We start from the raw sequence: 27,058 nt of genomic DNA, 5'->3' as shown, positions 1-27,058 counted from the left end.
TCAACTGTGGCCACCACAGATGTCCAGCAAGTTCTCATTTCATATTCACACACTTACATCTTCCAGCATTGGCTACTGGTTAGTGAACAGCAATGACTGATCTTCTGCTCACTAACCTTGGGGCACAAAGGCCATTTCTAAAGGTGTTATCACCATTTTAACTCACTCAAAGCGGACCCATCCTCAGCTGACAGCTCAGTTCCATAACGGGCTGGGCATTCACCAACAAAGGCATAGGGTTGTAAAAAATGAGTCTATGCATCATTAGCCCAGTTACTAATTAATATATATTGATCAGTAAGTAGGGATACTGTGGAATTGAAGCAGTTTGGGGTGCACTTAGTGTAGACTCGTAGTGAATGTTACCAGTACAGTTTTTGAGTGAAAAGTAGAAAACCATTGTGGCCCTCAGTACTGTTACTGGTCAGAGAACATAGAAAAATTATGGCACAGAAGGAGGTCATTGAGCCCATCGTGTCTGCAATGGCTGAAAAAATTTGACGCCCAATCTAATCCTACCTTCCAGCACTTGGTCCGTAGCCTTACAGGTTACAGCAGAATTGGTGATTGTCCAGGTACCTTTTAAATCAAATTGAGGGTTTCTGCCTCCACCACCATTCTTGGCAGTGAATTCCAGACACCCACCACCCTCTGGGTGAAAAAGCTTTTACTCATGTCCCCTCTAATCCTTCTACCAATCACCTTAAATCTGTGCCCCCAGTAATTGACCTCACCGCTAGGGGAAACAGGTCCTTCCTGCCTACTCTATCTAGGCCCCTCATAATTTTGTACACCTCTATTAAGTCACCCCTCAGCCTCCTCTGTTCTAAGGAAAATAACCCGAGCCGATCCAACCTTTCCTCATATCTGCAACTTTCAAGCCCTGGCAACATTCTTGTAAATTTCCTCTGTAATCTCTCAAGACAATTATATCCTTCCTGTAATGTGGTGACCAGAACTGTATGCAATACTCCAGCTGTGGCCTAACCAGCATTTTATACAGTTCCAGCATTACATCCATGCTTTTGTATTCTATACCTTGGCCAATAAAGGAAAGCATTCAATATGCCTTCTTCACCACTCTATCTACTTATCTAGCCACCTTCAGGGACCTGTGGACATGCGCTCCAAGGTCTCTCACTTCTTCTACCCTTCTCCATATCCACCCACCTATTGTGTATTCCCTCACTTTGTTTGCCCCACTCCTCCCAAATGCATTACCTCACACTTCTTTGGATTCAATTCCATTTGCCACTTTTCCGCCCACTCAACCAAACCATTGATATCATTCTGGAGTCTACGACTAACCTCTTCAATATCAACTATACAACCAATTTTTGTGTCAGCAGCAAATTTCCCTATCATGCTTCCCACATTTAAGTCCAAATCATTAATATATACCACAAACAGCAAGGGACCCAAAACTGAGCCCTGTGAAATGCCATTGGAAACTGCCTTCCAATCGCAAAAACATTCTTCGACTACTACCCTTTGATTCCTCTCACTGAGCCAATTTTGGATCCAGCCTGCCACATTCCCCTGTATCCCATGGGCTTTCATTTTTACTGTCTAGTCTGCAATGCAGGACCTCGTCAAATGCCTTACTAAAATCCATGTAGACCACATCCACTGCACTACCCTCATCAATCCTCCTTGTTACTTCCTCAAAAAACTCAATCAAGTTAGTAAGACACGACCTTCTCTTAACAAATCCATGCTGACTATATCTGATTAATCCGTTCCTTTCTAAGTGGCAGTTTATCCTGCCCCTCAGAATTGATTCTAATAATTTACCCACCACCGAGGTCAGACTGACTGGCCTATAATTATTTGGCCTATCCCTCACACCTTTTTTAAACAACGGTATAACGTTCGCAGGCCTCCAATCCTCTGTCACCTTGCCTGTATCCAGTGAGGATTTAAAATGATCCTCAGTGCATCTGCTATTTCCTCCCTGGCTTCCTTTAACAACTGGGATGCCATCCATTCGGCCCTGGCGATTTATCCATTTTCAAGGATGTCAGACCCTCTAATACTTCCCCTCTCATTATGCTTATCGTATATAATATTTCACACTCCTCCTCTTTTACTACAATGTCTGCACCATCCCTCTCCTTTGTGAAGACAGAGACAAAAAACTCATTAAGAACCCTGCCCACATCTTCTGCATCTACGCATAACTTCCCTTGAACATATCTGATAGGCCCTACCCTTTCCTTAGTTATCCTCTTGCTCTTAATGTACTGATAAAACATCTTTGGGTTTTCCTTGATTTCACCTGCCAATAATTTTTCATCTTGGTGATTACAGCAGTTATGCACAAACAGGCAAAAGGAAATTAACTTATTTGGCAGTTTCGATTCAGTCGTTGCATGAGTGAATGCATGTGCAGGAAAAGAGGCGTTGTGAGCTTCATTGGTTGTATTAGAATGCAGCACAGAGTGAGAGAAGGCAGCTCTGTTGAATTAACACCAGCAACTCAATTAGTCACTTTACAACTAAGATATGTGTTAGTTTCCAGGAAGTGACAATGCAGAGTGAAGTGTACTGCGTGGCTGACAAGATCACAACAAGGTTGGTTTATTATTTCTGGATTTTTTTCCTTCAGTGTCCTATCCTGCTCCAATCTAAAAGCCTTCAAGATCAAAATTTATTTTAGCTTGATGTAATTTGTTTTTGCTCCTATTCTTTCTAAATTTTGCACTAGAAAAAGAAAGCCTCTCACAAGCTCAGGATATCGCTCTCCAGATAATGAAGTGCTTTTGAAGTGTAGTCACTGCTGTAATGTAGGAAACAGGACAGCCAGTTGCATTCAGCAAGGTCCCACAAGGAGTAATGTGATAATGACCAATGTGCTTTAGTGATGCAGGGATAAATATTGGCCAGGACACTCGGAAGAACTCTTCTGCTCAAAATACTGCCATGGGATCTTTTACATCCAATTGAGAAGGCTGATGAGGGTCTCAGTTTAACGTCTCATCTGAAAGACAAGACCTCCAAAAGTGCAAAATTCCATCAGTACTGTACTGAAGTATCAGCTTAGATTTAGTTCTCAAGTCTCTGGATTTGAGACTATGACCTTCGAACTCAGAGGCTAGAGTGCTACTGACTGACTGGCTGTTACTGTAAAGATGTAAAAGCAGTGCAAAAAAGGGTTTAATGTTTTTTGTGGACTGTTGTCTGCAAGCACAGGAAGTAAGTTATGGCAGATATGGTCAACTAATATGCATGGGAAAAGTGTTTTCTCTGAAACAAAGGTGTTCTCATGTTAATTAAGGCTGAGTGCAAAGATATTTCATTTCAGATTTCACAGGTAGATTAAATGAGTAACAAGCACCTTTGGCATTGTCAAAAATTGGCTATGTATTTAACAATGATAAGGAAAATGCAGCCTTTATTTTCAGTATAACTTCAAATAAATGGGTTTGGATCATATTCTGCAGAGATGATCTAAAGCAGCCTTGTCCCACATCAAATAACCAAGGCTGACCTGGATTAACGGTTTGAGTAACAATTGTGTCTGAAACCTTTGAAAAGGGGACAGGGTCATTGATTAACTGTCCTCTTTGCTGGACACCTGGTCCTTTCTTGACACCCCTACTGTCTCTAAATTATCAAACCGTCTATCAGACATTTAGTACTGGATGAGCAGGAATTTCTACCAATTAAATATTGAGAAGACTAAAGCCATTGTCTTTAATCCCTGCTACAAACTCTGTTCCCTAGCCCCCAACTCCATCACTCTACCTGGTAACTATCTGAGGTTGAACCAGATTGTTTGCAACCTCATTGTTATAATTGGTCCAGCAGGCTTTCAGTTACCCCTTCAAGAACACCCTGATGCAGACCCACATGGCCTGTATCCGGGCTCGCCAGCTGGCTATGCTGTCCAGATGTACGTATTAGTCCCCATCCGTGCAGCAGAGCCTGGTCTCCAATCGTCTCGGCCATCCCTGCCATTGGATAAAAACCTTGCTTCGCTTGGACCATGTGGTAGTCGGTGTGCAACGGCCACCCTACATTAAGAGAACCCACGCACAGGCATCGTCCACCTCCACAAAATGAACTTCGGGACCTGGAATATCAGCACTCTTATGGACAACCCCAGTAGCGACAGACCTGAACGTCACATTGCTATCGTGGCCCGAGAACTCCGCCACTACAACATTGATATCGCTGCCCTGAGTGAGACATGGCGGGCAGGAGAAGGCCAGCTCAAGGAACAAGGTGTTGGATACACCTTCTTCTGGAAAGGTAAACCAGAAGAAGAGGGGCAACTCCACGGGTTGGCTTCGCCATAAAAAATGAACGAGCTGACCGCCTCAGCGAGCCCCCTTGAGGACATGCCCGGGCAGCAACCAGGTGCAAACAGCAGAAGCAGTGTTTGGAATTTCGAGCATCCCATTCATTCCTCACTGAACACCACTTGCCCCACCTGTGGCAGAGTGTGCGGATCCAGAATTGGGCTATTCAGTACCTAAGGACCCAACCCTGGTGTGGAAGAAAGTCATCCTTGTTCCCAAGGTACTGCCTAAGAAGAAGATAATTGGCCCTGAGATGAGCTTCTGACTACATATCCACCCCATCAGTAAGATCTCTATTTTCACCTCCGTAACATCACCCGACTCCACTTCATCTCAATTCATTTGCTGCTGAAACTCTGATTCGTGCCTTTATTACCTCTAGCCTTGACTACTCCAATGCACTGCTGTCCAGACTCCCACTTTCTACACTCTGTAAACTTGAGATCATCCAAAACCCTACTGCCCATGTCCTTACTCACACCAAGTCCCATTCACCCATTACTCCTGTGCTCGTTAACCTACATTGGCTCCCGGTTAAGCAATGCTTTGATTTTCAAATTCTCATCATTGTTTTCAAATTCTTCCATGACTTCACCCCCTCCCTCTCTCATCTCCTCAGCCCCACAACTCTCCCTCCTCCGATCGCTGCCTTAATTGCCGCTTCTCTTCCCTGCTCCCTCCCACGATCACCACCTCAATCACTGCATTGTTTCCCGCTCACTCCCGCGATCGCTGCTCCCTCCTGCGCACACCTGCTTGCCGCTCCAGGTTGCTCACCGCTGCCTCTGCCGCTCCATCCCGCTCCAGTCTGCTCACCGCTCCATCCCGCCCTAGTCTGCTCACCGCTCCATCCCGCTCCAGTCTGCTCACCGCTCCATCCCGCCCTAGTCTGCTCGCCGCTCCATCCCGCTCCAGTCTGCTCACCACTCCATCCCGCTCGTTACTCCATCCCGCCCTAGTCTGCTCACCGCTCCATCCCGCTCCAGTCTGCTCGCTACTCCATCCCGTCCTAGTCTGCTCACCGCTCCATCCCGCTCCAGTCTGCTCGCCACTCCATCCCGCTCGCTACTCCATCCCGCCCTAGTCTGCTCACCGCTCCATCCCGCTCCAGTCTGCTCGCTACTCCATCCCGCCCTAGTCTGCTCGCCGCTCCATCCCGCTCCAGTCTGCTCGCTACTCCATCCCGCCCTAGTCTGCTCACCGCTCCATCCCGCCCTAGTCTGCTCGCCGCTCCATCCCGCTCCAGTCTGCTCGCTACTCCATCCCGCCCTAGTCTGCTCACCGCTCCATCCCGCTCCAGTCTGCTCACCGCTCCATCCCGCCCTAGTCTGCTCACCGCTCCATCCCGCTCCAGTCTGCTCGCTACTCCATCCCGCCCTAGTCTGCTCACCGCTCCATCCCGCACCAGTCTGCTCACTGCTCCATTTTGCTGCTTTACACCATCACTCCCAACTCTTCGCCACTCCATCCCGCTCCCGACTGCTCGCTGCTCCTGACTGCTCATCACTCCATCCCACCACTCCCGACTGCTCGCTGCTCCATCCCACTTCACCGCTTCCCACCCATGCTGCTCCTCAGGGTGGCAAGGTGGGGAGTGAGTGCTGGGAGGGAACAGCGAGCAGACAGGCATGGGAGAGAACGGCAGGATGGGGCGGTGAGAAAGTGGGTGCAGGAGGGAGCGGGGAAAAGAAGTGACGATCACAGGAGGGAGCGGGGTACTGTTGGGGATGGGCTATGGAGGCGGTGATCGTGGTCATTGAGGGCTGAGGGGTTTGGATTTGATTCATTTTTTTGTGCAACACCATCTTTATTATTGGCAGCTGATTTCAGTTGATGAGGCTGCAATTGTGCATATACCAGTAATGTGCCACCTATTGGTTACATTGCCAGCATATGCAGCTTTGACTCAGAGACAGCGCTCTTGCATTTTAGACAGAAGGTTGTAGGTTCAAGCCCCACTCGCATAACTTAGGCTGATACTTCAGTTGAGTAGTAAGGGAGTACTGCACTGTCAGAGGTGCTATCTCCTGGATAAAATGTTAAACCAAGGCCCTATTTGCCTCTCAGTTGGATGCAGAAGATCCCATGATACTATTCAAAGATGAATAAAGGAGGTGCCGTATTGCAAATGTTTATCCCTCAACCATTACCACTAAAAACAGATTCTCTGGTCACTTTCCTCATTATAGTTTTTGGGACTTTGCTCTGTACAAATTGGCTGCCATATTCCCTGACATTATAACAATTATTACACTTCATTCGCTGTGATGCATTTTGGAATATCTGGGAGTCATGAAATGTGCTATTTAACTGCATGTTCTTCTTTCTCAGAACTTAATTATCTGAATCGTTCATCATTCATTAAGGGCGGCACAGTGGCGAGCACCGCAGCCTCACAGCTCCAGCGACCCTGGTTCGAATACTGCCTGTGTGGAGTTTGCAAGTTCTCCCTGTGACTGTGTGGGTTTCCACTGGGTGCTCTGGTTTCCTCCCACAACCAAAAATTTGCAGGTTGATAGGTTAAATTGGCCATTGTAAATTGCCCCTAGTGTAGGTAGGTAGTAGGAGAATTGAGGGAAGGTGGGGATATGGGATTAATGTAGGATAAGAATAAATGGGTGGTTGCTGGTCAGCACAGACTCAGTGGGCTGAAGGGCCTGTTTCAGTGCTGTACGACTCTATGACAATTTACAGAGGCTGCAAACCCAACCTGGGAATTATTAGTGATAGCTTGACTCACTTAAGTTTTCTCATGTACTCTTCTATTTTTAATATTTCTCAATAAAATAAAAGTTTGGCTTGAAAATGTCACATCAATGGAACATAACCTGACTATATTATAAATGTCATTAAACCCACAATGACTATTACACAGTCCACCCACTGATAGTGTTGCAAAGTAAGGCAGAGATAAAAGCCACAAAGAGTGCTTTTTAACTGATCTTACATCACTTGTTGGTGCAATGGTTTAAGTATGAGTTTGCAGAGAATGAATAGGACCCACTTATTCTGTCCATTATAATCTGGTGCTGTCATTCCTATAAGAGGTCTTTTACTTTAATCCTCACATTTTTAATATTTTTGTCAAAATTCCAAACAAATTCACTAACCAGTCACAACAGTCTGGTGGTTTAATAATTTTCACTTTTGGATCAGTTAACTCTTTGACACATTTCCAGAAACTCATTACGAGTCTCCAAACTAAACTACTAAAAATAAGATGCACACTGGCACTTTGCAAGAGCATCAAAAAACAAAATTTAGCACCAAGCCACATAAAGAGCTATTGGGGCAGATGACCAGAAGTTTGGGCAAAGGAGTAAGTTTTAAGACATGCCTTTGCCTAAAATGGAGTGCACTGAAGGTACTCAGCAAGGTTCCACAGGAAAATTTCATAGTTAAGCACAAAGCTGTGGAGATTTAGAACCCTGAGATTGGATATGATTACCTCGAGATTTAACTATCTGGTCAGCCTCCCACATTCTACCCTCTGTAAACTAGAGGCATCACTGAGTTCCGATTTTGTTGGCTGTACGTCCAGCTCATCCATGACTGGCAGAGACTGGGCTGCATTGAGGGTGGTCTCAGTGACAACATTTTCCCTGGAGTACAGTTCTAGGTAGTGCTCTACCCAGCGGTCCATTTGCTTGCGTTGGTCAGTGATTGTGTCCCCTGATTTAGATTTGAGGGGGGCAATCTTCTTGATGGTCGGCCCAAAAGCTCTCTTAATGCCATCATACATTCCTCTGATATTTCCGGTGTCAGAGGCCAGCTGAATATGACTGCAAACGTGTTGCCAGTAGTCAATTGCGCAGCGCCTGGCTGTTCTTTGTGCAGCACTTCTGGCTGCTTTAAGTGCTACGGATGTTAACTCGCTGGGGGCTTTCTTGTAGTTCAACAGTGCAATGCGCTTAGCGGCTAAGACAGATTCCAGCTCTTCAATGTGAGATTGAAACCAGTCTGCATTCCGCTTCACACAATGATTCTCTAGCCAGCGGAAAAGCCCCTGGGAAGGATGGCATTACCCCTCAAATCATCAAGAGTGCCAAGCCTGCTATACTTTCAGCACTGTACGAACTGCTTTGCCTGTGCTGGGACGAGGGAGCAGTACCACAGGACATGCGCGATGCCAATATCATCACCCTCTATAAGAACAAGGGTGACCGCGGTGACTGGAACAACTACCGTGGAATCTCCCTGCTCAGCATAGTGGGGAAAGTCTTCGCTCGAGTTGCTTTAAACAGGCTCCTGAAGCTGGCCGAGCGTGTCTACCCTGAGGCACAGTGTGGCTTTCGAGCAGAGAGATCCACCATTGACATGCTATTCTCCCTTCGCCAGATACAGGAGAAATGCCGTGAACAACAGATGCCCCTCTACGTTGCTTTCATTGATCTCACCAAAGCCTTTGACCTCGTCAGCAGACGTGGTCTCTCCAGACTACTAGAAAAGATTGGATGTCCACCAAAGCTAGTAAGAAGTATCATCACCTCATTCCATGACAATATGAAAGGCACAATTCAGCATAGCGGCGCCTCATCAGACCCCTTTCCTATCCTGAGTGGCGTGAAACAGGGCTGTGTTCACGCACCTACACTGTTTGGGATCTTCTTCTCCCTGCTGCTCTCACATGCGTCCAAGTCTTCAGAAGAAGGAATTTTCCTCCACACAAGATCGGGTGGCAGGTTGTTCAACCTTGTCTGTCTAAGAGCGAAGACCAAAGTACGGAAAGTCCTCATCAGGGAACTCCTCTTTTCTGACGATGCTGCATTAACATCTCACACTGAAGAGTGTCTGCAGAGACTCATCGACAGGATTGCGGCTGCCTGCATCGAATTTGGCCGAACCATCAGCCTCAAGAAAACGAATGGCATGGGGCAGGACGTCAGAAATGCCCCATCCATAAATATCGGCGACCACACTCTGGAAGTGGTTCAAGAGTTCACCTACCTAGGCTCAACTATCACCAGTAACCTGTCTCTCGATGCAGAATTCAACAAGCGCGTGGGAAAGGCTTACTCTGCTGTGTCCAGACTGGCCAAGAGAGTGTGGGAAAATGGTGCACTGACACAGAACACAAAAGTCCAAGTGTATCAAGAGTGTGTCCTCAGTACCTTGCTCTACGGCAGCGAGGCCTGGACAACGTACGTCAGCCAAGAGCGGCGTCTCAAATCATTCCATCTTCGCTGCCTCTGGAGAATCCTTGGCATCACTTGGCAGGACCGTATCTCCAACACAGAAGTCATCGAGGCGGCCAACATCCCCAGCATATACACCCTACTAAGCCAGCGGCACCTGAGATGGCTTGGCCATGTGAGCCGCATGGAAGATGTCAGGATCCCCAAGGACACATTGTACAGCGAGCACTGGTATCAGACCCACCGGCCGTCCTTGTCTCCACTTTAAAGACGTCTGCAAACGTGACATGAAGTCCTGTGACATTGATCACAAGTCGTGGGAGTCAGTTGCCAGCAATCACCAGAGCTGGCGGGCAGCCATAAAGGCGAGGCTAAAGCGTGGCGAGTCGAAGAGACTTAGCAGTTGGCAGGAAAAAAGACAGAAGCGCAAGGGGAGAGCCAACTGTGTAACAGCCCCGACAACCAATTTTATCTACAGCGCCTGTGGAAGAGTCTGTCACTCTAGAATTGGCCTTTATAGCCACTCCAGGAGCTGCTTCACAAACCACTGACCACCTCCAGGCGCTTACCCATTGTCTCTCGAGACAAGGAGGCCAAAGAAGAAGAAGAAACTAGAGGTCATTCAAAATTCTGTTGCCCATATCCTTACTCGCATCAGGTCCTGTTCACCCATCACCCTGTGCCCATTAACCACATTTGCTCCCAGTTAAGCACCTTGATTTTAAAATTCTCTTCCTTGTTTTCAAATCCCTCCATGGCCTCACCTCTCCCTATCTCTGTTATTTCCTCTAGTCCCCAAACCCTCTGAGATGTCTGCGCTCCTCTAACTCTGGCCTCTTGAGTATCCCTGATTTTAGTGGCCATGCTTTTAGCTGTCTAGGCCCTAAGCTCTGGAATTTCCTCCATAAACCTCTCCATATCTACCTCTATTTCCTCCTTTAAGATACACCTTAAAGTCTGCACAGGGAACCTTGCAACTTAACAGTCTTGGAGAATGTACATATCCAATGCTGTGTACCCAAGCTTATTCATCCCCAACAAAGCAGAGTCATTGCCCACAGTGCGCTTATTCCCTTTCAGGATACTCTGTAGTAGCCAGTGTAGGTCAGAACTTAATCTGAGCCTTGGAGACCACTGATTATAATCTAGCCTTGCTCACTCATGAATGAGTTAACAATTCTTTAATATACCTAGCTCACATCAATACAATTAGAAGTAATGGGATGAGCCAGTGGAATCGAGGTGTCAGTGGGTATTAGTTTTAATAAATGTTAAATACTATATTGCACAGGAAAAATGATTTGTCTTGTGTCTAACAGCTAATTTCACCTCTTCAGCAATAGACCATGATGATCTCTCTGTTTGTGTTGTCTGTGGTGACCTGCACTCTGGCTGCAGCCTCTTCATTCACCTTTGACCCTGTATTGGATGAAGATTGGATGAACTGGACATCACTTCATGGAAAACAGTATGGAAAGGTACGAAACAGATGGCACATGAGGTGTCCAACTTGGAAAGGGAATCATTATTAGATCGGTTTGCTCTATTGTTAAAATAAAAAAAATTCAAAAATCTGAACAAGTCCATAAAAGCCTCACGATTAGAGTTCAGATACTTTTATCACTCTGTTTGAGTGCAGGTGGTGAAATATCATTTTTTAAAATGAGTATAAGTTAAAAAGTGTAAATGAAGGTTTTATTATGTGAAATGAATGGAAGAAAGACTTTCATGACCTCAAGACATCCCAAAGAGCTTTACAACAGATGAAGTACTTTTGAAGTACTGTAGGAAACATGTTAGCCAATGCGCACACAGCAAGGTCCTATAAACAGCAATGTGGTAGTGACCACATTTGTTTTGGTGATAATAAAAACAAGAAATGCTGGAAATACTCAGCAGGTCTGGCAGCATCTGTGGAGAGAGAAGCAGAGCTAACGTTTCAGGTCAGTGACCCTTCTTCCTGGAATTCCACCCCAAAAATCTTTGTTTGCCTCTCTCTTCTTTCAGATGCTCCTTAAAACCGATGTTTTTGAGTAAGCTTTTGATCACATGTCCCAATATCTCATGTGGATTGGTGTCAAATTTTGTTTGATAATGCCCCTGTGAAATACCCTGGGACGTTTTATTACATTAAAAGGGCTATATAAATGGAAGTTGTTGTTGTATATCACAGTTAATAGCACTCTCATTGTATATTAGACATGATGGCAATCTGTCTGTATATTACAAGTAACAGCAGTCTCTTTGCATATCATAGTTAATAGCAGCCCTCTGTATATATTAGCAGTCACCTTTCACAGCATAAGTCTGTGATTTCATTTTTCAGGCAAAAGATGACAGAATGTTGGAATGTAAACCCCAAAACGCCAGTAAAAATTGCAGAATTCCACACAATGAAAACAGATTTTTGACTCAAAGTGTTGCCCAGGCCTCAGCACCACTGTGCAGCAACACATTTTAAGCACGGAAGGGGAAAGACATTGATTGATTGTATCTTTCCCAGGCAGTCTTGCCATGGTCAAAGTATCAAAATTGCACTACGCAATTCAAAGTGTTGGTGATTCTTACAGTTGATTTGCCACCGCCATATTGACCTTGGTAAACAGAGGAAACAGACACAACATTTGCTAACAGATAGCTTCTCCTTGATCGGTACCAGTGTAACATTCAAGGGATATGGATCAAATGTGGGTTAATGGAGTTGAGGTACAGATCAGCCATGATCTAACTGAATTGTGGAACAGACTCAAGGGGCTGAATGTCTTACTCCGTTCCTACATTATTACAAAAATATCTTCTATTTACCCTTGCTGTCAAACCAACAGAGTTTAAACAGAGGCAACAGTTCACCTTACTACATTATAGTGGGGAAATTCATAGAGACATAGCATCTCCCTCCAAATTTGAAATTCAGGTGTCTCAGTCACTAACTTCACTGGCCAGTGTGGAACTGAAATATATAAGCAGGAAGACCGCAGTTTGACCCCCAGTCGGTGCTGTTAGCCAGCCTTAATCAGGGCATCAGAGGGTTTTTTTTGGGTGGCGGGGGGTGGGGTGGGGGGGGGGTGTGGGAGTGGGGGAGGGCAGGGTGGGAAGCACTACTCTTGGTCTCAGCATACTTGGACTAACCATAGGAATTAAGTCAAAGATCCTGTTCCTTATCTGGAGTCTGATGCTGTCAATGCATATGTGCAGTCTTCAAGTGAGGATAGAATATGCCACCCTCCATATAACCTGCCGACACTCACAGTGGGATACTGGCCAAGTCAGCAAGGTACTGGATGTAGTCTGGCATTTGTAGAACTGTACCTCAATACATGATACACCTTCATGACTTGGAGAATTGAGGATGGCAGGGCCAGTTTTTAATAATACCATAATGCCTGCATATTCTAGACAAAACTTAGGCCATTTCAAATTCAGAGTTTGGTTAACTCTTATCCCTAGGCCTCAGAATGATTTCCCTCCTGATGTTCAACATGATGGTCCTAATGGTTGGAACCAACATCTACTAAGTTCCTGCAACAGTGTTGGTTGTGTCACAACAAACTCAAAAGGCAGATTACTGACACAAAATTAGCTCAGATTCTATAATGGTGATATATGGTCTAAAGTGTGATTACATATATAAATAATTTTATATAATACAGAAGATGCGTCAAAGTGAATAAGAGACTGAGGGGTCCAGAAGATTGTATGTACCAGTATGCATCAGCACTGTCCCATGTTTAGAAGACAGACTTCTTCTGTATGCCGACAGTAACAGTAAACAGTTAGCGAGTTGATAAAGAATATGTTTACAATTGGTTACGCTTAGCACATGGAGGTGCTCTTTTCCTTTGGTGAGCTCTCAAGCTTCAACTGTACGATTAGGGGAAGCACAGATCTGAGGTACCATTCAACTGGAAAGGAAATGAAATTAGAAAGAGACTGGAGATCAGATCACTCGCCCATTTGTCCTGTATCGAAGTTTTCAAGCTATTTAGGGGAACTGACACAGTGGATAGAGAGAAAATATTTCTGTTGGGTAGGGAGTTGATGATTAGGGGACATAGTTTAAAAATTAAGCCAGGCCTTTCAGGAGTGAAGATAGGAAACACTTCTCATCCAAAGCGTGGTAGAAGCTTGGAATTCTCTTCTGCAAATGGCAACTGATGCTCGGTCAATTGTTAATTTTAATTCTGAGATAGATAGATTTTTTTAGCAAAGGTATTAAAGGAGATGGGTTAAAGGTGGGCATATGGAGATAGGTCACAAATCAGACATGATCTCATTGAATTGCAGAACAGGCTCGAAAGACTAAATAGCCTACTCCTGTATCTATGTGTCCTCTGACAACAAGAGTTCCTCCTTATTTACAGTATTAAAACCCTTCACTATCCTCTGTACATACTTAGCACAGTGGTTAACACATTTTTCTTAAATTTCTGTGTACTAATTTCACAAAGCTATTCACATCATATTTTAAACTAACAGTTAGACACACACTGAGTGCTTTGAGCAGAAGGCTAGCTTGTAATCACCCATAGCTATCTCTATTCTCTGTGTCGAATGGGTTATCTTAGTTAAATTTTCAGTAGTCTGAGTTATAACATTATCATTTTTCTTGTGTTTTTACATTTAGAATGAAAAAGATTGGAGGAGAATGACTTGGGAAAAGAACCTCAAAAAAATTAAATCTCATAACCTGGAGCATTCAATGGGTAAACACACTTATCGCTTGGAGATGAATCATTTTGGTGATATGGTGAGTGTCAAACACAAAGTGGCTATTTATGCCAGTCTCATTCTACTTGTAGTGCCAGCTTGGCTTAGCTTGCAGTGCTCTTGCTACAGAAATTTGACAGATCAAGCCCACTCCGCTACTGAGGGAGTGCTGCACTATGAGAGGTGCCAATATTTGGATGAAACATTAAACCGAGACCCATTCACCAGCTCAGGTGGATGTAAAAGGTTTCAAGACACCTTTCAAAGAAGAGCAGGATGTTTCCCTGTGAGCTGACCAACATTCTTCTGACAAGTAACACAATCAAAAACGTCCAATCTTCATCCAATGCAGGGTCAAAGTCTCTGAAATAGGACATGGCAGCCAATTTGCACACAGCAAACTCCCATAAACAGCAATGGTGAAAATGACCAGATAATCTGTCTTTAGTGATGTCGGTTGATATATATTGGCCAGGATATCGTGGAGGGCACCCCTGCTCTTCTTTGAAATAGTGCCATAGGATCCTTTAGATCCACCTGAGAGGGCAGATGGGTCCTTCGTTAAAATTTCATCCAAATGAGAGCACCTCCAACAGTGCAGCACTCACTCAGTACTGCACTGGGGGTGTCAACTGAGATGCCATGTTTCCTACATTACAACAGTAATTATACTTCAAAAGTATTTTATTGGCTGTAAAGCACTTTGGGATGTTCCAAGGTTGCGAAAGGCACTCTATAAATGTAAGTCTTCCTTTCTTTAAAATAATTATGAAAAATACATAGAAACCCCTAATTTTCACAGAATCACAGCGCAGAAGGAGGCCATTCGGCCCATCATGTCTGCACCGGCTGTCCAAATGAGCAATTCATCTAATGCAATTCTCCAGTCTTCTCCCCGTAACTCTGCACATTCTTCCTTTTCAGATAACAGTCTAATTCCCTTTTGAAAGCCTCGATTGAACCTGCCTGCCATCACGCTCTCAGGCAGTGCATTCCAGATCTTAACCACTCGCTGTGTGAAGTTTTTCCTCTTAATCTTTTATTTTCTTTAGACCAATGAGGAGTTCAACCAGCTCATGAATGGATTTGTTCAAAAAAAACCACAGAGCACCTCTCCCAATGGACCAACACTCCAACAGGATGATTTTGTAGATATTCCTCAGACTGTAGATTGGCGTGGACAAGGATATGTCACTGAAGTGAAGAATCAGGTGAAAACATGCATTTTAGAGTTTTTCTGTTCCAAATGAGTTAAGTAAATCACAGCCCTGTCTCGCTGTTAGACTCTTTGAACAGTGTTTGCTGTTTTTCTGTAAGATATTTTTGTCAAAGATTCAGTAAAGAGAGCCATTAAAATACCAAAACATACTAAAGAACAATTTGCAGCATGATGGTGGATTATTCAGTAATATTTCAACTCACTCCACTAAAAGATTGACAGCTCAACTGAAGTAAAACATTGCTGCCATTTACATATGTTGCTGTCCCATTGGAAGTGCTATTTAAGTATACAGCTGTATAGCAATAGATTTAAGTCACAGCTTCAGGCAAAGACCTGTGGTCCACCTAGACCACCTATCTACAGTATACGCTTGATGTATTTCCAATAACCCTGAATCCCAATTTTGATAAGAATCTTTCTAGTTCCTTGTTGAAACCCATTACAATCTCTTTATCCATCATCGCTCGTGCTGGAAATCATATTCATGTACCTACTACTATAGTAAAAGTTGAGGAAATTTTCTTGAAACAACGATTGTTTATTGTGGTGAATGACACATAATTGAATCACATTGACACTGAATCACATGTTGCACTGACCTGTAATTCAGAAAAACAGAAAGTGATTTTATTCACCTTGACTGCTGCATTACCAGGGTCACTGTGGCTCATGCTGGGCATTTAGTGCGACTGGGTCACTAGAGGGGCAGATCTTCAGGAAGACAGGTCAACTGATCTCACTGAGTGAACAGAATCTCGTTGACTGTTCCCGATACTATGGCAACAAAGGATGCCACGGTGGACGAGTAGAACAAGCCTTTAAGTACATACAGCGCAATGGTGGAATAGACATCGAGACTTCCTACCCCTACATTGGAATGGTAAGAGCTTCTTACTTAAGAAAGCGACAAAACCCACTAAGTTTTATATTTGTATCTAAGTAAATGTCTGTATCAGTCACATGGTGGTGTAAGGAAGTTATTACATCTGCCAAAAATAGGGATATTTATTTTCTTTTCAAATCCCTTTCTTGCTTTAAAAGTTCTCACTATAGTTACCCTTTGTGTCTTGTTTTTAAGCCCATATCTTACACTGATCTTTTTCAGTACCTCACTACTCAGTACCTGTTATTCACTGTTTTAAAAAAAAATTTCACGGGATGTGGGCACCACTGGCTAGGCCAGCATTCATTGCCCATCCCTAATTGCCCTTGAGAAGATGGTGGTGAGTGCCTGATGTGGAATCTTCCTGATAAGCAGATCAGATTAATTGTGCTACCTCATTGCACTCTCATCTTGCCAATATACTTGGTGTGGTGTGGTGTGGGGTGGGTGGGGTTGGTGAGGGTGGTGGTGGTGGGAGCTTCAGCAAATGTTCTTGTCACAAGAGCAGTTAGCCCAACAGTTACAACAGAACTATAGAGGTTGACAGCATAGAAAGAGGATATTTGCCCATATCTGTGTTATCCCTTTGCTAGAGCAATCTAAAACTAATCCCACTGCCTTGCTTGCTCTTAACGGTCCTGTCTCTTCCACTGCTTCAAATATTTATATGCTTTCCCTCACAAAATACGATGGTGTTTCTCTCAACTAATTCCAGTGGAAAAGCATTCAATCTTTCAACATTTCTCCAAACTTCTCTCCATTCATGATTCCCCAACCAGAGAAAAGTCTTCCCTTATTCACCCAGTTTAAAGGCTCTTTCTTATCTTCTCTGCATCTTCTGCTCCAGTTATCCCCAACTGGTAAAACATGTGATGTGCCTGTAATCCCTTCTTATAGCTGACCTTGTTTGGACATACTACTGAGTTCTGGGCAGGCTGCTGTGAACACTACACTCCACATTCAGAATGACATTATGAAAATAATCCACATCAGTTCTTTTCTCCAAGTTTTCATCCCTTCCTCACCCCAAAGGCACTGATTCATCGTAAGGTATCATTCAATCAGGTCGTGCAGTGTGGTAGAGTACAGTACAGTAGTATAGTGGTTCAGTTTCTGAACTTGTAATCTTGGGGCTTGGACTAATAATCCTTGGAATGCCAGTTCAAGTTCCATTATGGCAGTTTGGGAATTGCAATCCATTTTTAAAAAAATTCTGGAAATAAAATGCCAGTTTCAGTCAAAGTGACCTGAAGCTCTCGGATTATTATAAAAACTCAATTGGTTGACTAATATTCTTCAGGGAAGGAAACTTGTCATTCTCACTTGTCCTGGCCTAGATGTGCCTCCAGTGTAATTGACCCTTAACTGCTTCCTGAAGTGGCCTTACAAGCCACTCAGCTGCATCAAATGGCTATGCGGTTTGAGAAGAAGGTTGTCCACCATCTACACAGGAAACGAGACATGGGCAATAAATGTAATAAATGCCAGCAATGTCCACACACAGAGGATTTTTTTTTAAATGGGCACGTGCCACCTTTTGTACTTAGCCTAAGTGATCAAATGTAAAGCTACAGAGTGAAGTTATCAGTTATGCAGTATTGCAAGGCACCAGAGCCAAGTCTACTCCTAACCCTTCCCTGTCTTTGCTTCACCATTGGGAGCTGTACCTTCAGCTACCTAAGTCTGATTAGCTGCAATTTCCACCCTAATCCCCTGTGCCTTCCTATCACTATCTCTCTCTCCCTGCCCTTGACCCTCCTTAAAACCCACCTCTTTGACCAAGTGCATGACGTGGCATTTGATTATTTGCACACATTTGTAAAGTGCCTTGAGGCATTTTCTACATCAGAGGTGTCATATAAATGCAATTTGCTGACATTGTTGTCTGAGGTATCTGGAGTCATTAAACCCATAGATTCATCTTAAATCAAATTTAAAGGTATACTGCTGGTTCTGAATTTTATTCTTTTATGTTATAGGATGGACAGCCTTGTAGGTACAAACCCCAGTACTGTGCTGCCAATTGCACTGGGTACAAAAGCATTCCTCAAGGTAGTGAGTCAGCATTAGCGATGGCAGTAGCCTCAGTTGGGCCGATATCGGTTGCAGTTGATGCCGCTCATTCATCCTTCCAATTCTATTGCTCAGGTAAAGCCTATCTGAAATGATTCTGCAATTGTATGTAGGCGATTTGTCACACCCTGGCTCCTTATTGCATCACCTGCTATTGTCAGAAGCTTCTTACTGGAGTCAGAAGTTATGACTAACTGAGGGAGAAATCTGCAGCAATCTGTTCTATTAAATATTCTAGGGGTCAGTTAAACTTGCAAAGGCCAGGGAGCAGTTTACAGGGCTTTGGGGAAAGAGAAGTGTCAGAGTATTTGGATACCTCTACCAAAGAGGCAGCACAGGCATGTTGGCCGAATGGCCTTCTTCTGTACACTATCATTTAAACCACCCCAACCAGACGTGACAGCATAGTGGTATACAGTCAGAAGGGAGTGGCCGTGGGAGTCCTCAATATTGATTCTGGATCTGATAAAGTCTCATGGCATCAGGTCAAATATGGGCAAGGAAACCTCCTGATTACCACTGACTGCCCTCCCTCAGCTTTTAAATCAGTACTCCTCCATGTAGAACACCACTGGAAGAGGCACTGAGGGTAGTAAGGGCACAGAATGTACTCTGGATGAGGAACATCAATGTCCATCACCATGTGGCGCGTCAGCACCAGAACTCACCAAGCCATCTGGCAGATTGGGCCTGTAGTAGGTGGTGAAAGAACCAACATGAGGGAAAAACCACTTCACCTTGTCCTCACCAATTTACCTGTTGCAGATGCATCTGTCCATGATGGTATTGGTGGGAATGACCACTGCACAGTCCTTGTGGAAAAAAAGTCCCACCTTCACACTGAGGGCACACTCCATCATGTTCTGTTGCACTACCACTGTGCTAAATGCGAAACATTCAAATCAGATCCAGTAGCTCCAAAGTGGGCATCCATGAGGCACAGTGCGCCATCAGCATCAGCAGAATTGTACTACACCACAATCTGTAATCTCATGGCCTGGCATTTCTCTCACTCTACCATTACCATCAAGCCAAGGGATCACCCCTAGTTCAATAAGCAGTGTAGGAGAGCATGCCAGAAGTAGCACCAGGCATACCTAAAATGAAGAACCAACCTCATGAAGCTCCAACACGGGACTACATATATGCTAAACAGCACAGGCTGCATGCTATAAACTGAGCTAGATGAATCCACAACCAACAGTTCAGATCAAAGTTCTGCAGTTCTACCACAATGGTGGTGGGCAATTTAAAAATTAACAGGAGGAAGCATCTCCACAAAGATCTCCACCCTAAATGATGACAGGGCCTAGCATGTCAGTGCAAAAGACAAGCCTGAAGCATTTGCAACCATCTTCAGTTAGAAATGCCGAGTGAATGATCCATCTTGGCTTCCTCCTGAGGTCCCCAGCATCATAGATGCCAGTCTTCAACCAGATACTATCAAGAAATGGCTGAAGGCACCGGATACGGCAAACATTATGGGCCCTGATAACACCCATGCTGTAGAACTGAAGACTTGTGCTCGAGAACTAGCCATGCCCTTAGCCAAGCTGTTCCAGTTACAGCTACAACACTGGCACCTACCCAATAATTTGGAAAATTGCCCAGGTATGTCTACAAAAAGCAGGACAAAGCCAATCTGATCAATTATCAATCTACTCTTAATCATCAGCAAAGTGATAGAAGGCGTCACCGATAGTGCAATCAAACCACTTACTCAGCAAAATCCTGCTCACTGATGCTCAGTTTGGGTTCCATCAGGGCCACTCAGGTCCAGACCTCATTACAGTCTTGGTCCAAACATGGACAAAAGGGTTGAAATTCAGAGATGAGGTGAGAGTGATTGCCCTCAAGGCAGCATTTTGACCAGGTGTGGCATCGAGGAGCCCTAGCAAAATTGAAGTCAATGGAAATCGGGGGAAAACACTCCACTGCTTGGAGTCATCCCTAGCAGAAGGGTTGTGGTTGTTAGAGACCAATCTCAGAACCTCAGGGTAGTGTCCTAAGCCCAAACATCTTCAGCTGCTTCATCAATGACCTTCCCTACATCATAAAGCCAGATGTGGGAATGTTTGCTGAATATTGCACAATGTTCAGTCCCATTCGTAACTCCTCAGATGAAGAAGAGGTCCATGCCCACATGCAGCAAGACCTGGACAACATTCAAACTTGGGCTGATAATTGGCAAGTGCCAGGCAGTGACCATCTTCAACGAGAATCTAAAAATCTCTGCTTGACATTCAGCAACATCACCATAGCTGAATCCGCCACCATCAATATCCTGGGTTTTGACCAGAAACTTAATTGGACCAGCCATATAAATACTGTGGCTACAAGAGCAGCTCTAAGGTTGGGAATTCTGTGGCGAATAGCTCACCTCCTGACTCCCCAAAGGCTGTCCACCATCTACAAGGAACAAGTCAGGAGTTTGATAGAATACTCTCCACTTGCAGCTACAACACCCGAGAAACTCAACACCTTCCAGACCAAAGCAGTCCATGGACAGAAGATTAGCTAGCTAACAGGAAACAGAGAGTAGGCATAAATGGGTCATTTTCTGGCTAGCAAGACGTGACAAGTGGTGTGCCACAGGGATCAGTGCTAGGGCCTCAAATTTTTACAATTTATATATATATAGGGTGGCACAGTGGCGCAGTGGTTGGCACCGCAGCCTCACAGCTCCAGGGACCCGGGTTCGATTCTGGGTACTGCCTGTGCGGAGTCTGCAAGTTCTCCCTGTGACCGCGTGGGTTTTCGCCGGGTGCTCCGGTTTCCTCCCACAGCCAAAGACTTGCAGGTTGATAGGTAAATTGGCCATTGTAAATTGCCCCTAGTGTAGGTAGGTGGTAGGGAATATGGGATTACTGTAGGGTTAGTATAAATGGGTGGTTATTGGCCGGCACAGACTCGGTGGGCCTGTTTCAGTGCTGTATCTCTAAATAAATAAATAAATGTCTTGGATGGAGGGACTGAAGGTATGGTTCCTAAATTTGCTAATGACACAAGGATAGGTAGGAAAGTAAATTGTGAAGAGGACATAAGGAGGCTACAAAGGGATATAGATAGGTTATTTGAGTGGGCAAAGATCTGGCAAATGGAGTATAATGTGGGAAAATGTGAAATTGTCCATTTTAGCAAGGAGAATAAAAAAGAAGCATATTATCTAACTGGGGAGTGATTACAGAGCTCTGAGATGCAGAGGGATCTGGGTGTCCTTGTGCATGAATCGCAGAAGGTTAGTATGCAGGTTCAACAAGGAATTAGGAAAGCTAATAGTATCATTTATTGCCAGAGGAATTGAATACAAAAGTAGGGAGGCTATGCTTCAGTTATACAGGGCATTGGTGAGACCATATCTAGAGTACTGTGTACAGTATTAGTCTCCTTAATTAAGGAAGGATGTAAATGCAATGGAAGCAGTTCAGAGAGGTTTAGAACATAGAACATAGAACATAGAAAAATACAGCACAGAACAGGCCCTTCGGCCCACGATGTTGTGCCGATCCTTTGTCCTCTGTCAAGGACAATTTAATCTATACCCCATCATTCTCCTTTATCCATATACCTATCTAAAAGCCGTTTGAAAGTCCCTAAAGTTTCTGACTCAACAACTTCCCCAGGCAAGGCATTCCATGCCCCGACCACTCTCTGGGTAAAGAACCTTCCCCTGACATCCCCCTTATATCTCCCACCCTTCACCTTAAATTTATGACCCCTTGTAACGCTTTGCTCCACCCGGGGAAAAAGTTTCTGACTGTCTACCCTATCTATTCCCCTGATCATCTTATAAACCTCTATCATGTCACCCCTCATCCTTCTCCGTTCTAATGAGAAGAGGCCTAGAATGTTCAGCCTTTCCTCGTAAGACTTATTCTCCATTCCAGGCAACATCCTGGTAAATCTCCTCTGCACCCTCTCCAAGGCTTCCACATCCTTCCTAAAATGAGGCGACCAGAACTGCACACAGTACTCCAAATGAGGCCTTACCAAGGTCCTGTACAGCTGCATCATCACCTCACGGCTCTTAAATTCAATCCCTCTGCTAATGAACGCTAACACCCCATATGCCTTCTTCACAGCCCTATCCACTTGAGTTGCAACTTTCAACGATCTATGCACATAGACCCCAAGGTCTCTCTGCTCCTCCACATGCCCAAGAACCCTACCGTTAACCCAGTATTTTGCATTCGTGTTTGTCCTTCCAAAATGGACGACCTCACACTTTTCAGGGTTAAACTCCATCTGCCACTTTTCAGCCCAGCACTGCAACCTATCCAAGTCCCTTTGCAGACGACAATAGCCCTCCTCGGTATCCACAACTCCACCAACCTTTGTATCATCTGCAAATTTACTGACCCACCCTTCGACTTCCTCATCCAAGTCGTTAATAAAAATCACAAACAGGAGAGGACCCAGAACTGATCCCTGTGGCACGCCACTGGTAACTGGGCTCCAGGCTGAGTATTTACCATCTAAGACCACTCTCTGCCTTCTATCAGTTAGCCAATTCTTAATCCAACTGGCCACATTCCCCACTATCCCATGCCTCCTGACTTTCTCCATAAGTCTACCATGGGGGACCTTATCAAATGCCTTACTAAAATCCATGTACACCACATCCACTGGTTTACCCTCATCCACTTGCTTGGTCACCTGCTCAAAGAATTCAATCAGGCTTGTGAGGCAAGACCTACCCCTCACAAAACCGTGCTGACTGTCCCGAATCAAGCAGTGTCTTTCCAGATGCTCAGAAATCCTATCCCTCAGCACCTTTTCCATCAACTTGCCTACCACCGAAGTAAGACTAACTGGCCTGTAATTCCCAGGGTTGTTCCTATTCCCTTTCTTGAACAGGGGCACAACATTTGCCACCCTCCAATCACCTGGTACCACCCCCGTCAACAGAGAAGATGAAAAGATCATTGCCAGCGGCTCTGCAATTTCATCCCTTGCTTCCCATAACATCCTTGGATATACCCCGTCAGGCCCGGGAGACTTGTCTATCTTCAAGTTATTCAAAAACCCCAACACATCTTCCCTCCTAACGAGCACTTCCTCGAGCTTACCAGTCTGTTTCACACCGTCCTCTTCAGTAATACACCCCTTCTCATTCGTAAATACCGAAGAGAAGTACTCATTCAAAACCTCACTTATCTCTTCCGGCTCAACACACAGTCTCCCGCTATTGTCCTTGACCGGACCTACGGTCCCCCTAGTCATCCTCATATTTCTGACATACGCGTAAAAGGCCTTGGGGTTTTCTTTTATCCTACCCGCCAAGCATTTTTCATGCCCTCTCTTAGCTCTCCTAATCCCTTTCTTCAGATCCTTCCTGGCCATCTTGTATCCCTCCAGAGCTATGCCTGTGCCCTTTTTCCTCAACCTTATATACGCATCCTTCTTCTTCCTAACAAGACTCTCAACCTCTCTTGTCAACCACGGTTCCCTCACATGACCATCCCTTCCCTGTCTGACAGGGACATGCTTATCAATGGCCCCTACTATCTGCTCCTTGAAAAAGTTCCACATTTCGACCGTGCCCTTCCCTGCCAGCATATGCTCCCAACTTATGCTCCTCAGTTCCTGCCTGACAGCATCATATCTACCCTTCCCCCAATTGTAAACCTTGCCCTGTTGCACATACCTATCCCTCTCCATTACCACAGTGAATGCTACAGAATTGTGATCACTATCTCCAAAGTGCTCGCCCACCAACAGCTCTATCACTTGCCCTGGTTCATTACCTAGTACCAAATCCAATATTGCCTCCCCTCTGGTCGGGCAGTCTACATACTGAGTCAGAAAAGCTTCCTGGACATACTGCACAAACACTACCCCATCCAAACTATTCGATCTAAAGAGTTGCCAATCAATATTTGGGAAGTTGAAATCCCCCATAATTACTACCCTGTGACTTCTGCTCCTTTCCAAAATCTGTTTCCCAATCTGCTCTTCCACCTCCCTGCTGCTATTGGGGGGCCGATAGAAAACTCCCATCAAGGTAACAAGGTTACTAGACTAATACCTGGAATGGGTTGGTTGTCTTATGAGGAAAGGTTGGACAGGCTAGGCTTGTATCTGCAGGAGTTTAGAAGAGTAAGAGGCCACTTGATTGAAACTTCCAAGATCCTGAGGGAATAAAAACAGAAAGTGCTGGAAAAACCCTGGCAGCATCTGTGGAGAGAGAAGCAGAGTTAACATTTCAGGTCAGTGACCTTTCATCATAAGATTCTGAGGGGTCTTGACAGGGTGGCTGTGGAAAGGAGGTTTCCCTTTGTGGGAGAATATAGAACTAGGGGTCACTGTTTAAAAATAAGGGGCCGCCCATTTAAGACAGAGATGAGGAGAATTTTTTTCTCTCAGAGGGTCGTGAGTCTTTGGAACTCTCTTCCTCAAAAGATGGTGGAAGCAGAGTCTGAATATTTTTAAGTCAGAGGTAGATAGGTTCTTGATAAGCAATGGGGTGAAAGGTTATTTGGGGCAGGCGGGAATGTGAGGTTGAAGTCACAATTAGATCAGCCATGATCTTGTTGAATGGCGGAGCAGGCTTGAGGGGCCGAGGGGCCTACTCCTCTCCTAATTCGTATGTTCGTATTGATCTGCACCCCACCTTAAACAAAAAGTCACTCCCTCTACCATCAGCACTCAGTGGCAGAAGTGCGTACCATCTGCAAGTTGCACTGCAGCAACTTACCATGGAACCTTCAACAGCACCTTCCAAAGCCATGACCTCTACCACCTAGAACAACAAATGAAGCAGCATATGAGACCACCACCTGCAAGTTCCCCTCCAAGCCACACACCATTCTGTCTTGGAAATATATTGCTGTTCCTTCACTGTAACTAGATCAAAATCCTTGAACTCCCTTCCTAACAGCACTGTGGGTACACCTACACCCCATGGAATGCAGCGGTTCAAGAAGGCAGCTCACCACCACCTTCTCAAAGGCAACTAGGGATGGGCAATAAATGCTGGCGTAGCCAGTGATGCCACATCTCATGAACGAACAATAAAAAAAATTACATGGAGAGATTGGAGAAATGGGCTATTCTCAAGGAACAGAGAAAATTAAGAGATTTGATAGAGGTGTTCATGAACAGTTTTGATAAATAAGGAGAAACTGTTTTCAGTGGAAGAGGAGTCGGTAAGCAGAGGACATAGATTTAAGATAAGTGGCAAAAGAACCAGAGACAATATGAAACTTTTTTTTTACACAGCAAGTTGTTGTGCATTGCCTGAAATGGCAGTGGAAGCAGATTCAATGGTAACATTCAAAAGAGAATTGAATATATACTTGAAGGGGAAAAAATAGGGCTGTGAGGAATGAACAGGAGTGGGATTAATTGAATAGCTGGAATAAAGAACCAGCACAGGCATGTTGGGTCCAATGGCCTCCTTCTCTCCTTCTATGCTGCATCATTCTATGATATAGGCTGCTTGTACATGGCACACTCCAACAGGAAGTGCCTGGCTTGATTTACAAGGGGGACTAATCAATCAGAAATGAGTAAAATCAATTGATCACACGTAAAGAGTCATACAGGTAGATTCATTGCCGGCTCTTCATCTGGTTAAATGTGTTTTCGTGCAGGGATTTATCATGAACACAGCTGCAGAAGTTACAAAGTGAATCATGCAGTGCTGGCGGTGGGATATGGAACTTATGGTGAAGGAGAAGCTGCGCAGAATTACTGGATTATTAAAAACAGGTACATTGCACAAGATGGGTTCCACTAATCTTGCTCTGAGGCTTCTATTTCAGAAATAGGCTAATACATTCACTATGGTTTGTTGCACACCAGCCACATAAACAAGCATATTAGGGCCTATATTCAGGTGGATGTGGGTGACGTCTTGCTGGTAATAGGCATTTATTATCTGGAGAAAATCTGAAATCTTTTCCTTCAGATGTCCCTGTGAGAGGGCTCTTTCAACAATGCTTGTCTTGGTAGTGGTATTAATAGTAGTGTGTGCACAGGGTCCCATTCTGTAAAATTTTCATACAGTAAGTGAATCCCAGTGGGGTTACACTCGTGAGAATTTAGTGAGAATTATATTAGTTTGTGCCTTCTTCCCAGTTAGATAACAAACCACCTATAATTTAAAATCCTAAATAATTTAAAGAATTTCTCTGATGCCAGATGTTTTTTTTTAACGTTTGATCAATAGGTCAACTGCACCTCTCATTTGAATCAACCTCTTTGAAACTCAGCCCCAAGGAATATATAAAAACTTCACTGAACATCATCACTTGGCCTCACTGCACTATGTGTAGCTGCAAATCTGAAAGCACAGACAATACAGTAAATTAATACAAATTTGTTTTTGTCTTTCCAGCTGGGGAAAGTACTGGGGCACGAACGGCTACATGCATCTTGCCAAGGACATGAACAATCAATGTGGCATTGCCACTGACGCAGTTTATCCACTGGTGTAACAGTGGTTTCACTGACCGTCAGAAAATCCAACTCATGGATGTGGTTTGATACAATCGTGACCAGGCTAGGAAGTTGCTACGAGGTGTAAATCACCATCACATCAGTGGCAACAAGAAACTTGTTGCATTGGACTGCAAATTTTAATATGAAATGTTTGAGGTTGTTGGCCATTGCCAACATTTTCATATCGAAGGGCATTGTCAAGGATCTGTAGAAATGGCAATGATTTCGGCTATGATTGCCAGCGCTGCATTTAATTCCAGTCAAAAAAATAAAATGGTTACCATTGGCA

General features: G+C 44.5%; 1 protein-coding gene across 3 annotated transcripts; it reads left to right on the top strand.

Annotated features, from left to right (window-relative positions):
- The first annotated feature begins 2,424 nt into the window (after positions 1-2,424).
- Positions 2,425-27,058, top strand: LOC137351773 (procathepsin L-like). Of its 3 annotated transcripts, none has more exons than XM_068016585.1 (8): positions 2,425-2,574; positions 10,777-10,917; positions 14,064-14,186; positions 15,199-15,357; positions 16,024-16,248; positions 18,231-18,399; positions 25,920-26,037; positions 26,666-27,058. In XM_068016585.1, the coding sequence occupies exons 2-8, from the start codon at positions 10,786-10,788 to the stop codon at positions 26,763-26,765; spliced, it is 1,026 nt and encodes a 341-aa protein (XP_067872686.1). In that variant the 5' UTR covers positions 2,425-2,574; positions 10,777-10,785; the 3' UTR covers positions 26,766-27,058. The 3 variants fall into 3 exon arrangements, with proteins under 3 accessions (XP_067872686.1, XP_067872687.1, XP_067872688.1); XM_068016586.1 differs by lacking the exon at positions 2,425-2,574 and adding an exon at positions 6,655-6,764; XM_068016587.1 differs by lacking the exon at positions 2,425-2,574 and having other exon boundaries at positions 10,759-10,917.

Source organism: Heterodontus francisci, chromosome 36 (genome assembly GCF_036365525.1).
Source record: "Heterodontus francisci isolate sHetFra1 chromosome 36, sHetFra1.hap1, whole genome shotgun sequence".
NCBI classification, from domain to species: domain Eukaryota; kingdom Metazoa; phylum Chordata; class Chondrichthyes; order Heterodontiformes; family Heterodontidae; genus Heterodontus; species Heterodontus francisci.
The sequence above is the reverse complement of the archived record's forward strand: the minus strand, read 5'-3'. Positions and strand labels throughout refer to the sequence as shown.